Genomic DNA, 14228 nt, shown 5'->3' with positions numbered 1-14228 from the left:
AAACTCCCACCGCTGGGCAAGCCGTCTCTTCACACACCTGGAAGGGAAAGCACCAGCTGTGAGATGCTCAGGCTGCAGGTACACTGCAGGCTTTTCCTGCTGTGCAGAGGTTTCCCATTTTGATTCCTACTCCCTCTCTTGCTTTGACTTTAATCACCACTCAATTGACCTTTTCATCATAACTATTAGAAGCCAATGACCTTTCCTGAATGGAAGCATCTCCATTTCATATCTCTGGATCTCCTGGCCATTCTTTTTATTCCGCTGTTGCTTTTACCACCTGTGATGTGGCAGGACCAATAAACTATTGCCCATTTCCTCGTGAAGCACACTCAATAACCAGCAGAGAATGCCACAGGTAACCTTCTCCTCACATGGGAGAGCTGTTTATTCCTTTTTTTTTTTCTCCTTTTCTGGGAAACCATTCTTCTCCCACAGCAGCTTTTTCTTCCCTGAGCTTTTGGCAACAGATTTTGTCTTTCAGTGACTGAGATGCCATTCAGGAGCCAGATGTGCTGAAGCAGCTGTGCATTTTCTCCTTCACAGCGTTCTCTCACCTGGGAGCAAAGGGGTTTATTTCTGTCATGTCTAATCTGTGGCCTATTAATGCTGTTCTTTGGTGTTGACAGAAACAATCTGTGTCAGGTACTGAAGCTGAATTCCTTGGATTATACTTGGCAGTTTTTTAAACAATAGAGGAATCAAAGTCTCCGAAGATCGTGACAGGATGAAACAGCAAGAACACAGAAAAGGAGGGCTTAGATCAAATTAATGCAGTGGTCTCTTGAGCAGGAAAGAGATGAGCCAACAGCTGTGGGAAGGTAAAAATACCAAGTTCCTCTGTCTCCTTCCAGCATTGGGGGTCTCTTTGACAGCACTCTGACACTGTTCAGGGGGCACCTGCACTTTGTATTGTATTCCACAGCTCCAGGTTCTGCCAAGAGCCTTGTGGGAGAGGTGGAACAGGGAAGTTTATGTGACATTCCAGGCTGACACCGAGCCCCACACTGCCTTGCACCTCATCTGGAGGCAGTGGGAGGTCTGTGACACAAAGGTGCAAAGCAGGAGAGCACAGCAGCTTCCTGCACTATTCCAACAGCTCCTTTCCTCCCCAGCTCAGCAGATGGAAACTGGAATTATTTTAGGTACAACAGCAAAGGAGGGAGCAGTTGAGACTGAAGACACACTCAAAGTCCAACGCAAACTCCAGGAAGCTGACAAAAGGAGGAAGGTCATACCAAGCATTACCAGTTTTTCCTTGTGAGACAGGGACCACTTTACAATTAAGACAGGGCAACACAACCTCTTAATGAAACATTTTATTTAAACCAATACAAGCACCATGCTTAGCAAAAAAAGATTTGGTTTAAAGTAAACATGCAATGTGAAGTAGCAGAGACTAAACAGCGTATGGAAGTTGTACTGGTTACTGGTATTTTCATGGAACTCCCAAATTCTCACATCTGACCGTGAGCCTCCCACACCTTTTAAGACAACAAGTCTGAACCACAGAACAAACACGAGTTTCACTGAGCCCCTTCTCATGTCCCACCATGGCTCCATTTCAGTCACTACATGTATGTATAAAAAAATGTTCATGATGTTTATTTTTGGAATGCACTGAAGTAAGGAATTGAATTCTCTTGCTTCTGCCTGTTTGAGTTAGACCCCTGTCATCAGTTTAACATCATTTCTGAACCAGCTGTTTTACAGTTAAAGATACAAAAACGGAATCCTGGTACAAATGCAAAGATGCTCCTTTGGAGAAGTGAAAAAGGTGTCAACACCTGCTTTATTGCCTCCTTTAATAGATCAGAACAGTATTCATGATACTAGAAATACATTTAAACCATCAAATACCAGCATTTACATTTTTTTTTGTTAAAAATATTCAAAACACTACAAGTCTATTTCATGGGCTGACATGCAAACTCATGCTTTAATTCAGCTTACCATCAATGAATAGGACTACAGGAGCTTGTATCCCAGCCATCTAGTCAATGTTTAAAGCAAACCTGATTAATTGTGGCAGAAGTCTCCCTTGGAGAGACCTTTAACTCCAGACCAAGGATTTTATGGCCAACTTACTAACTCCTGAAAAATAGGAGCTACCAATGGAAAATGCTGACTCTCAGACCTTTAGCTACAAAGGCTCCCCTAGGTTAATCTACATTGTCCTTTAGATGTCTCTTCAGAGGTCTGAAAATTCAAGAGAAATGTGTGATTACAGATGGGCAACTCACCAGCAAAGCCCAGCTGGAACATACTGGCCTGAACATGGACTCATCTGCCTCTCACTGAGCCTACGGGGGCAGCAGCACGGAACACACAGTTCTACAGATAAGGTGGGGAGAGGATGTTCGAAAACAAGCATTATTTATGCAGGGAAGACCTGGACATAATGATGTCTTTGTTTAATCAAGTGGCAGCACTACCTGCATCTCAAGAGCCCAGGACAATTAGCAGCAGCCAGTTGTGTCAAAACACTGCATTAAGACCAAGGAGAACACAAACAAGGCTGGAACAGCAAACACCCTCTGCACACTCGTCCTCCCAGAACCTGCAGCTGCTTCTGCAGCTCAGCCAGGGGAGGGAGGAACAGCTGCCAGGCAGGGCTGGCTGAAGAGTAATACTGGTGGGCTGAGCAGCATCAACAGCACCTTTCAGGAGAAACTGGGCTTTAACACTCTCATGAGGATCTGTTTGCTCCCTGCAAGGCAGAAAGTGCTTAAGTGAGGCACAAGAACATGTGAAGTGGAAGAACTCGGCTGAAGATTCAGCTGTAAGGAGCAATATTATCTTGGCAGAAGCTGGAGCAATCCAGAGATGAAAGGTCAAGTTTGATCATTTCATGCAGCAGCTCCTCTCTTCCCTCCTGATACAGGCCTCTTGTACAGTTATTTTTGTGCAGACCTGTGCAGGCAGCAGTTGGCTGCTGGCAGCCCACCAGTGTACAAAGTACAACAGACACAATTAATCCAGTTTTTCCCCACTGCAAATCAAGCTGAACATTCCAAGCAGCAGCTTCCCTCTCACCCACACTGTACTTTGACATGCCTCACCTTTATTACAATCCCAAAAAAACCTCAAAAGAGATTTTTGCTGTTTCCTGGCTGATGCTTGGAATGACACTGTCGTTTAAGCCGAAGTCTTATTTATACAATGTTTGTCACAAAAGACATTGTTTTTATTGATCTGCAGTACAGAATGATCAAGCAACAGTTTCATAATCAACATCTTTTCATCCAGGGAAATGAAATTGTTTTTCCAGTTCAGTACGTTAACACAAATTTAATTACAAGCACTTCTTTCCCGCACCAAAAGATCGATTTAATTGGATCATTCCAACATGCATTTGGAAAAGCTCCTCTCAAGTCAGATTTATATACAAATAAATGAGCAATAACATCAAACTAGGAAGAGATTTACCAACACTGAAGACCTTTGCAAATTAATTCCTTGTGATCTTGCAGGAATTAGTGTTTTAACACTAACACAGCCTATGTTGACAAATGAAAAATAACCCCACTTGCAGCAAAGGTTTCACAGCATGAAATACTGGCCTCCAAATTTAACACTGCGTTCCTTCCCAGTGAGCAGATTGGTTGGGGCAGCTGTATTTTAAGGTATGTTATCAACAGGAAGCTGCTCGTTCAGTAACACAACAAACACTCACGAGCAAGATAGGGAGAGACTGTCCCATGAGTGCTCCTCCTGCCACAGCACGGGCTGAACGTGTCCCACATCAGACAACTACTCTATTCAGTATAAAACAGACCTGTAAAAAGACTGGTCATTTATAAAAGTTAAATACTATTTTCACATTAGATCTGCTGTTTCAAAGAGATGAACCATTAAGTAGAGTAAAATCAAATGATGGCTTATGCAAAAGCTTCATCTGGAATGTAATTTTGACCAAAAAGCTGTTAAGAAAGTTAGAGGTTGTAATTAAAGTACTCAAAAGCTACTTGTGGCCAACTTTTATAACAAAAGATATAAATTGTTCATCATCATGAAAAGCTTTAACCTCCTGACTCCTACAAATGGAGCAGATGATTGGAATTTAAAAGAAAATGAGGTTGGCTTTTTGTTTTAACAGATGTCAACTGCAGCACGAGGCACTAGAAACAAATATTACTTGGATTCTTTACCAAAGATTTTACCAAATTTGTAAGAAGTGGCAGTGTAAAATTCTCAAGTCCTTTTAAAGCTAACAAATGAAAGGCACACAGTGTCACCAGGTGTTCAGATAACAGGAAATGAGCAGAGGTAAACTTCTCAGCAGTGTCAGAATAGAGATGCAAGAAGAAATCTGGTACAAGAGGAACCAGAGTTGTAGTTCAGCCCTTAGTTATCAGCTAGTTCCTGTGAGACTGTATTAGCATGAGAACTGGACAGTCAAAACTTTGCCCTGAAATTTAGAAAGATTGACTCAGACAACTGAGGAATTACTGGAATGACAAAAATTAGTTCCAAGAATTTGAGACAGTTCACATGGACTCGATAGAAAGATAAATGGATGGATTTGCTGTACAAGGATTTTGACTTCTTAATACCAAACAAATGCTTTAGGGAGTAGTTCTCAAAATTGAGAAGACACTAAGTCAAAAAATCTGGTAAGTGACAGTATATAAATTCTGCATATAAATGGCTAATGTGTGTCATAAGGATGCGTTTGTAGCTCAGAAAAAGTTAGCGTCAGCTTCCAAATGATGTTTGTACACGGTTATAAATCCAGAACTGAACTATTTTAGTTACAGAAATATTAGTCACAGGAGTGCAAAAGGAGTCCCTGCAGAGGAGTATTCCCTTTTAGCAGGTACAAATAAGGAAACACCTGCAAAGATTTGTTACTTCAAGGAGACAGACCTGCTATTCTTTGCACAAACTCTGCACAAGAGAGATACTGCAGGAGACAGCTGTGAATACAGTGCATTGCTTGGATGTAAGTATTCATGTCTGGTTCCAGTATCACCAGGATGGTACATAAATACTTAGAACAGAGGTTTCCCTTAGTGGAAGAAGCCCAGTTTCTCACGCAGCCATTCTTCAGTTAGGTCCTCTGTATTTCTGATTTCGAATACCTAAACAAAATGGCATTGCATCAATTCCTGAGGGATGGGACTGCAAAGGGCCAAGCACGCAATGCAAGCAGCACCTTTCCACACACATCGTCTGAGCTGCAATAAACCACTCACTAACCTACAATTTTCAGGTGCTTTCTTGAAAGCATCAGATCAGAGGAAAATACACAAGACTAAGTGGCAAAAAACATCACTAACATGAACAAGAATCTCGTAATTGCTGTTTCTAGGCTTCACTCTTGCCCCTTAAGAATGTGAGAAAAGCACATGTACTACATTTTAAAATAACCCTGAAGTGGCCCCATCTCCCATGCATTATCTCAGCAAGATGGTATTTTGAAGAATACAAATTAATTTAATATCTGGGTTGATTTAAGCCCAGAATTCAGCAATTTTGCTCAGTAAAACACACAGTTATTTTTTCTTTGAACTGAAATAAATTCATAATATGCAGCAGCATATTGTTTTACCTGCAAAATATCTCAAAATAGAAAACTTGGGAAAAAATCCCAACAAAATTCTAAAAGCATAGAATGGCTTGGGTTGCAAGGGACCTTAAAGACCATCTAGTTCCAATCCCCTGCCATGGGCAGGGACACCTTCCACTATCCCAGGTTGCTCCAAGCCCCATCCAACCTGACCTTGAATATTTTCAGGGATGGGGCAGCCACAGCATGTCTGGGCAAAACCCCAGAAATAACCTAAAAACAACTAACCCAGTTGTGACATCTTCAATGAACCTTTAATGCAGCCTTGAAAACAAGGTCCAAAACACTAATATACTCTTTACATTCCATGTGGGCAAGTAACTGGTTAGGGTTTGAGGGGTTTTTTTAATTGTCTGAAGAGAAACTGCATTAATTTTGCATTGATTACTGGGCATCCATGAGATGCCCAAAGACAAAAGCCAGGCAATTTTACAAATTCACAGGCCTTCAAAATGGAAAAACTCCAAAAATCAGTGTTACAAGAACGGAACAGCTTACCAGGAGCCAAGCTAATATGCAAGTCACTGGAAACTGATGAGAGAACTCAGCTGAGTCATGAGCAAAAAGCACACCAGGAGGAAGTCACAGCATGAGTTAAAATGAAACACAGCTCAGTAAGTGGCAAGAATAAAGCACATTTGAAGAGCAAGCAGGCAACCCCAACTGGAGACAGCCTGTGTTCTCAGGCTTCAGAAGGAGGATGAATGATCACGAACCCAGTCCTGGACTTGCATTCAAAAGTCATTCAGGCTGAATTTCTCCCATTTCAGAAGTGATGGGAACTCCAACTGAGCTACCTCCCAGGCTTTCACCTTCATCTCACCAACCCTTTCTTCTTGCTTACTGAAAACTGTCTTCCTCCTTTCTATCACAGTTATCAGCCCTCTAAAATGCAGTTTCAACAGATGTAAAGTAAGATTTCTCAGGGATGTGCTGATTGTTTCCACCATCTTCTGCTGCCTTTCTATTAAATCCTGCCAGTCTGAGGTGTCTTTCCTTACACAGTACAGCTGGAAGAGGCAGAAGTTGGACAGAGCTTGGAGCAACCTGGTCTAGTGAGAGGTGTTTGAACAAATGAATGTTAAGGTCCCTTCCAACCCAAGCCATTCTATGATTCATAGTTCTCATACTGACCCAACAGACATTTTTACTGGGATGCCAAGGACTCAGCAGGGTAAGGAAGACCTAAAGGGAACAGTGCTGAGGGAAGTGTTGAAATCATTTCACATGGCATGAAAAACCTGAAGCAGCTACTGACTCTATTAAGCTTTACTGCTTGAAGCAAAAGAGTCTAGGTGCCAACTAGGCAAAGATTTCAAAGATCTCCAAAATGAAAAACAGGTGAAATTTCTTTTCTAAAATACACACAGAGGCAGGCCTAGTGAATGCAGTAATTTCTTCTGGTGTCAGTACTGGAAGAACCCAACACAGGAAGAAATTGTTCATCACTTGGCACATGTTACTTACTCTGCAGGCTGTTCTGCAAGCATCCAGCCCCAGGAACCAGCTAAACTGATCTGTTCCACACCATACTGAGGCTTCAGCCTATTCTTTCCTTCAGTAAATTCCTCCCCCACAGCAGAGATGTCCATCCTACTGAGGGATATTTTTGTTTTAGAGAACACTGTTCCTCCCGGTGTTTTAGGGTACAGAAATCTCCACACATACTCCTCCCTCAGTCTTCCTAAACTGGACTCTGTTCACTGTAATCACAAACTCTCACAAAACCCTTCTTGCCATCGGTTCAAGCAAGACACAAAACAACAACCTGCAGTGAAGGGATAGAGAGTTATTTCAAAAGCCAGTTATACCTTAGTGAGTTCAGCTGTCTGTACAAGCTTATTCTTGCTTCCAGCATACATCATCTGCTGCTCAGGCTTACATCCTGTAGTTATGCAGGAGAAAAAAAAAAGAGCTTGTTTAGTTATTTTGACTGCAACACTTCAAAAATAAGATTGGGCTTTTTTTTTAAGAATTCAAACTGAAAGCTAAAGACATTCACAAGAAGACTCTCAGGTAACTACAGAAGAATATGCTCAGTAGTTGCTAAACTCTTTTATATACCTTGTTATTCTAGCTCTACGAAATGAAGGGTAGAACAATGCAATCAGTTTATCTTCTTCCAGGGGATAACAAGGATAATCCAGTAATACCAGCAAGATACACTCCTACAATACAGAACACAGATGGAAGCCCAGGAGCAATTCAGCTCTGTAAGCCCAAACCAAGGCCCAGGTTATTTGGCTTCTATTAAAAATACACAGTGCACTGTCCAGGTAAGTTGATGTTGAGGCTTGCTGTGACACAAGCAGAGGATGCTCTACACTGCTCTCTACAAACTTGGGATGATCCAGGATTAGAGTGTGTTTCTCCTGGAACAGTCTGTTCCCCCAGCACTTTCACATGCCCAGATCTGGGTTAGGGAGCCCTCTTTTCCTCCTTTTCACCCACAGCTGTGAAAAGCCCTTCAGACTGTCCTCTCACAGCATCCTCTACTGCTGCCCATTACATCCAGGTCCCCTGAGAACTCTGCTCTCAAATCCCATCCTAGCCCTCTTAGAGTCCTGTTCCTTTCATGGGTAGAATGAAAGGAATGGGATTCTAACATCCTCAGAAAGAAATGGGTTTCCTTGTCCTTCTGAGATTAATTTCTTCCCTCCCAGTCACTAATGTCTGAATAGCAAGAGACAGGTGAGCAGAATCACTCAGAAACAGAGGCAGTGTCTTCTAGTCCTCTTTCCACTCACTTCCTGAGCCCTACAGGGTCATGTTTTAAGGATTCCTCAAGATCTGAGGAGTAAACAGGTTAAATTAGTTTCAACCTCCATGAGTAGATGCTCCAGGCCCTGTCCTTCAGAGGGTTGCTGAGCACACTGAGAACAGGCACATTTAGGCAGACACACCTTTTGGCCAGCTAAGCAGGAAACCAACACTCCAGTTCAGCCTTCAGAAGTGGAAAAGAGAGACTATCTTCTATCATACATCTGAAGTGCCCTAAATGTGAACCTCAAAGGCAGGAAAAGCTCCTTGAGCGCACTAAGCACTCAAGTTTTATCTTCCCTAGAAAAGAATATTCCCAAACTTACAACACACAGTAGCTACCAATCACAATGTTCACTCACCAACTGGACTGGAGAAGATAAAGCACAATGGATAGGAAACTCTTCCATCTTCATGCTGGTACTTGTAACTATACACAATAAATGTTTTTTCTGAGGTTAAAGAAACTAAGAAATCGATTATTTTAGCAGGATATAATCCTCAGTTATCAGAGCACAATGCACAGAGCACAAGTCAGTGTTGCATTTTAGATGGTATTTTAATTTGGCAATAATAACCTCACTATTCTGTTTTCACTTCCACATCTGACTTTCAGAACTGGCCCTGCATCAATGTGAGGGCTGTCTCTGTAATAATTTTTCATATCAGAGCTAAAAATCACCCTATTATCACAAATATTCCTCTTCCAACTTTGTAAAAAGACTTCCCACATCCACCAGTGTGGTTTTGGCTTAATGAAAGCCAAATTCTTTGTTGACCAAGAACTTCGTTGTTTCAGGTGTTTTGCTGATTTTGAACCACAGTTGTAGCCAGGACTCCTGTTTTACAGCCTCCCACTGCACTGTGGGCATGAAAGGAAAGATTTGGAAGGGCACAGGGAATGGTGCCAGCCAGCTCTTCAGGCTAATAGGGCAGGTATTTTCCTAACATGTAATTTAAGTACCCCTTTTACTTCATTAGAGTAATTTACTTGACCCTCTTTTGTTCCCTTTTTTTCAGAACAAGGATTCCTCCCTGGATCACATGTCCAATCCCAGAATCAGTAACTGCAGCAAAACAACAACAGCCACATCCTGAGAAAGTACCAAAACATATCCAGAGTTACACAGGCAGATTCCTATATTTAGAAGTAGCCACCAACTGCTAGATTTTACTCATTTCTTTACATTACCAGCAGCTTGGCTTTGCTTTACTTCCCCAAACATTATATAGTCTAAAAGGAAATAAAATGTCAGGAAAGGCTTAAATGAGTCATTGTTTCACAAGTAGTACAACAGTTCATTGCAGCCTGAGAACTGATCCCTGGGTTATTTCACAAATGAAGGATCAGCAAGATCACACTACAGCAATTACTGGCCTAAAAAAGGTGAAGTCCAACATTTTGAACAGCTTCCAGGAGTGAGTAAGTCCAAATGGCAGCAGCATAGGAAGGATATCGAGGTTGTCTCTCTGGCAGCTCATCCTTTAGCTCATCGGGAGAAATACCCTGGTGACATTAAACACAAGCAATATTTGAGCAAGTATTTTGCACTGGAAGGTTATAGCAGAGTAATGGGCAGTGAAACACCTGTAAGGCAGATGTTGATCTACAGGTGAACTGATAAGGGCCTCCCAAATTACTACAGCAGTTTAGGAAGACTTGTGTGCCAATAGACTCCTATGACTAAACACAGAATTAATGTTACCCTGAATAATCTTCCCTATTTTAGGCATAATGAGTTTAGCAAACATTTTTGGCTCTAGCTGGCTATGCTGGCAGCTACCGTGCTTTGCCAACCCTACTGCTAAAGAGAAATAAGTAAGCACACACCATAAAGTCAGTTAAAAATCAGCTAAATCAGAAGTTTGAAAAATTCAATCTTTCCTCCTTCAGCAAACAAAAAAGAGTCCCCATTACATGAGTGTTACATTAACATCTACATTCTAGGAAACAAGAGCTATGGTTAATGCTCAAATCCCTGGGAAGGATTTAATTTTGCGCTATGGACCATTAAGAAACACCACACACTGGGCTGACCTTATTATGCCACCCATCAAATTTAGAGTCTGCAGGGGATTACCAATCCTGCTTCTAATTGATGGCAGACCAGCTCAGAGGCAAATGTGCAGATCTATGTGGAAACACAGCAGAAATCTCTTCAAAAAGCCAGCAGGTGCCAAAGACGCTTTTTACATCATTAGAACAGCTTTAAAATAACATTTTTTTTTGTGCAATTAATTAGTCAACTCAATTGCTTCTGCATAGTTTCATTATTAATGGTGCTGTGCTTTACATGCAGAGTGACCATGCATTTAAATAAGCTCATGACCCAAATTAGATTAAGAGTTTGATAACTATTTGAAACTAAGGCAGTACCTTAGAGACAACAATACATTGCAGGCTGAAGATACTCTTATTTACAATTCATTTAACAAACCTCATGCTCCTCATCCAGCACCACCAACTGCTTATCCTTGTCGATTTTCACTATAAATCAAAATAAAACACAGATCAATGTTTTTTTCAATTGATTTATACGATGGATGCATGAAGCTTTTTAGCACTCAACAATTATAGTCCTAGTGATTCTGTTTTCTTCTTCAGTGTATCTCATGACTTCCCAAAATCATTTTACAAACAGTGGTAGACTCTGAGCCATAATTAAATATAAATACTCTGCTAAGAGCAGATGGAGACTTGTATCCTACGAACAGCACTGTTTTATTGTTAAAATTACAGGCAGAATTGGAAGTGCTGCAGCTCAGAGAACAAATACCCTCCTGGCTCATGTTTATTTGATCCAGCAGCAACATTACACAGGGAAGAAAAGAGGAGGCAGGATTTTCTGACAATTTTTGTAAGGCGCGTTTGGAACTTACTTATAATGGCAGCATTGTTGGTCTCTTTGCGAAATCGGAATTTTCTCAGTTTCTCCACCAGGTCTTCGGCAACATCACAAACCACCAGAGATTCACTCTGCAGAAAGGAAACAGCAGAGGGGAGGGAGAGATAATTTTTTCTAGAAAGTGAAACAGACAAAAAAAAAAAATCCCTGTGTCACACACACATGTGCATAAACCCTACCAAAGAGGGCATGCATGCAGCTTGTCAAAAGCTCCAGAGCATCGCATAAACCAAAAAAAAATGTGGGTGAAAGCAAATAAATTGGTTTTATTTTTTTAAAAAAAAAACATTAACAGAATATTTATCTGTTTTTACTTCCTTCTTCAAATCCACACAGTTAACTAGGAGTATTTAATTAACTACTCCTGAAGTGGGATTATTCTCAGAGCTCTTAGAAGTAAAGTTTACACTTCAGAAGTAGGTTTTACACTTCTACACTTAAAAAGTAAATTTTACACTTCAATTTCCAAGCCCTGAAATAAGGGAGTCCCTTAGAGTGGCAGCAGATGGGATCGAGTTACTTAAGCATTTAATATAATAAGAGCTGCTATGAGTATTTAAGAACATTGTCCTTCTTTATGTTTACCCACAAAAATATCGATTGGATTTCTGAGATTCACACAATCATTTTAACCCAAAAACATGCACCCATTTCACCCTGTGCACACCAAGCTCTCAGCAGAGATGCTCAGATAAAATATTAGTCATCACACTGAAGATGAGGAAGGAAATTATTGTTTCACAAGCAGCCATGCAGGTTGTCTTCCCTTACACGTGCAATTTCTGAACTGCACCAAGCCAACCACTGCCATTTCCTGAGCAACATTTTATACACACAACCTCCACCACCAATGGGTTCAGGCCACCCTGATAAAGAAGTAACTTAAAATCTGCAGCTTCTACTGTACTTGTGAACTCCCAAGGCATCAAGAACTTTGTACCAAAGTAACTGCATTTCAAGGTTTCCTTAAAAAAAATTCTTCAGATAAAAAAATTGTGCAAGATTACCAATCAAAAACTCAAATAAAGAGCTCTTGCATTGAGACAGATAACTGCTTTTAAACTAGAATGTCACTATTTAAGCTCTCAATTCTGTCTCCTCTTGTTCAACATTGTGACATTTCCCCCAAAAAGCAGATGGGTGGCTCTACTTCCCCAAGTTTGTTGTTGCTCCTGAAAAGATTTCCACCTTGACCAAATTCTGGCTCAAAGTCTCATCCCTCTGCTTCCTCTGGACAGCTAGAGAGGAAATCAGGCTCTGCTGTGACAGCACAGCTCAGGCACTGCCTGTACAGCCTCCCTGATTTTGCTTGTTTCCCGTGAAAGTCAAAGACTGCCCTTGGCTCCCTCTGATCAGTGAGTGGGTCCGTGTGACCCAAACAGGTTGAACTGAATGATCTCAGAGGTCTTTTCCAACGAAACTCATTCTGGATTCTGTGAAATATCCCTTGTACCCAGTCTCACTCATTCAGGAAAAAAACCCTAAAAAATATTTAAACACAACAGAATTCAGAGCTGCACTTGATAGCTGCAGTTGTATTTCATATAAAATGTCACCAATACCCACTCTCACTAAGCCAGGAGGTCTCAATTAAAAATCCCATCAGGATTCAGGGCTGCATTTCAAAACTGAGGTTGTATTTTATATGAAATGCTCTTTTGTAAAAGGAAGTTTTTCTCCCAATCCTCTGGGCTCACCAGCTTCTCCCAGCAGCCAAGCCATGCTCTTGCTCACACCTGTGCAGCCACAAAAACACAAATTCCTGGGGTAATCTGAAGGAAAACACTTGGCAACATCAGATTCAGACTGTTTATCGGGGCTAAGCCGGCTCACCAACGCTTGGCTTAACAAAAACTCAAGTAAGCCAAGGCAGGATTGCTGCACAGACACGGACACACCTGCCAACAGCACCGAGGGGGATGCTGCTTCTCCTGGACCCTCCTGTGCAGATCCCCTCGGGACATCCACTCCCCTCACCATCAGACTGACAAGTAAACGTGAATTTCCCAAACCGCCTCAAGCACGACTCTCACTAGAGAGGCACACAGCAAAACAGCCCAAGATTTGATCAGATTTGCTTTGCAACTGCACCTTCCATAGGAGGGTTCATCTCCCCCAAACCTTCACCAAAAGCAGCACGCATGACTCTTCCTTTTTCCACAAGCATTTCTTTACCCATTAGCCAATATTAATGCAAAGTACCCTACAGCATTCATCCACCAGTCCTTGTTTCTCTTGGTCTGTTCCGACCAGCAATCACAGCTCAAGTCCAAATTCACCACTCGGGCGAATTAGTTCAATGAGCAACAATCAGACGTTCTTCAGTGAATTAGCTCGAAACATTACAAGCGAAGCAACAACCAGGTACGATCAAGCAATCAGTCGTTTCACAGACACATAATCAGTTCCTCAGAGGTCAGATCACGCGTTTTCCGGCTGATTATTCTATCATTTCCCTATCGAATCCTTCTGAATCAGCTAACGATGCATTATATCAGCGGGGTGAGTCCCCTCCCGGCCGGACCCCCCCCCTCCCCTCACGATCTCCCCGGGTCCCCCCATGAGAGAGCGGCGCGCGCTCCCCCCTCACCATCTTGGCGCGCGCACCAACCACCACAACCACCGCCGCCGCTCGCGCGCCGCCGCCGCCTCCTCCTCACTGGGTTGCGCCCCACCCACGGCGCCTGCGTGGCACAAGCCCCGCCCCCTCCCTCGTCCTGCTACCAACCAACAGCGCTTCCCCGGGGTGGGCGGGGCGGCGTCACGCGCCTACGGCCAGCGGGGAGGTTCAAGGCCGCCGGGCGCGGGAGGGCGGGAAAACGCGCGATCACGTGATCCCACTGCACCGCGCCCCCTTTCATTGCCGCGCAGCCGCTGTCCCGCCCCCTCGCCGTTGCCATGGCTCGCCCTGAGGCGCCATTTCGCTCTGAGGGGATCTGGGGATGGCGGGTCTGGTTGGAGTGGGTTCGGCTTCACAGCCCTTAATGTGG

General features: G+C 42.6%; 1 protein-coding gene across 1 annotated transcript; it reads right to left on the bottom strand.

Moving 5' to 3' along the window:
* Positions 1 to 1304: 1304 nt before the first annotated feature.
* On the bottom strand, positions 1305 to 13908 carry GMFB (glia maturation factor beta). The gene is made up of 7 exons (XM_005528566.3): positions 13829 to 13908; positions 11213 to 11309; positions 10771 to 10820; positions 9790 to 9839; positions 8695 to 8777; positions 7384 to 7457; positions 1305 to 5084 (listed from the first exon to the last, which is right to left on the bottom strand). The coding sequence occupies exons 1-7, from the start codon at positions 13829 to 13831 to the stop codon at positions 5013 to 5015; spliced, it is 429 nt and encodes a 142-aa protein (XP_005528623.1). The 5' UTR covers positions 13832 to 13908; the 3' UTR covers positions 1305 to 5012.
* Between the last annotated feature and the right edge of the window lie 320 nt (positions 13909 to 14228).

This window comes from Pseudopodoces humilis, chromosome 7 (assembly GCF_049639895.1).
Source record: "Pseudopodoces humilis isolate 2021_Gansu_Grassland_sample_001 chromosome 7, ASM4963989v1, whole genome shotgun sequence".
In the NCBI taxonomy this organism is placed as follows: domain Eukaryota; kingdom Metazoa; phylum Chordata; class Aves; order Passeriformes; family Paridae; genus Pseudopodoces; species Pseudopodoces humilis.
The sequence above is the reverse complement of the archived record's forward strand: the minus strand, read 5'-3'. Positions and strand labels throughout refer to the sequence as shown.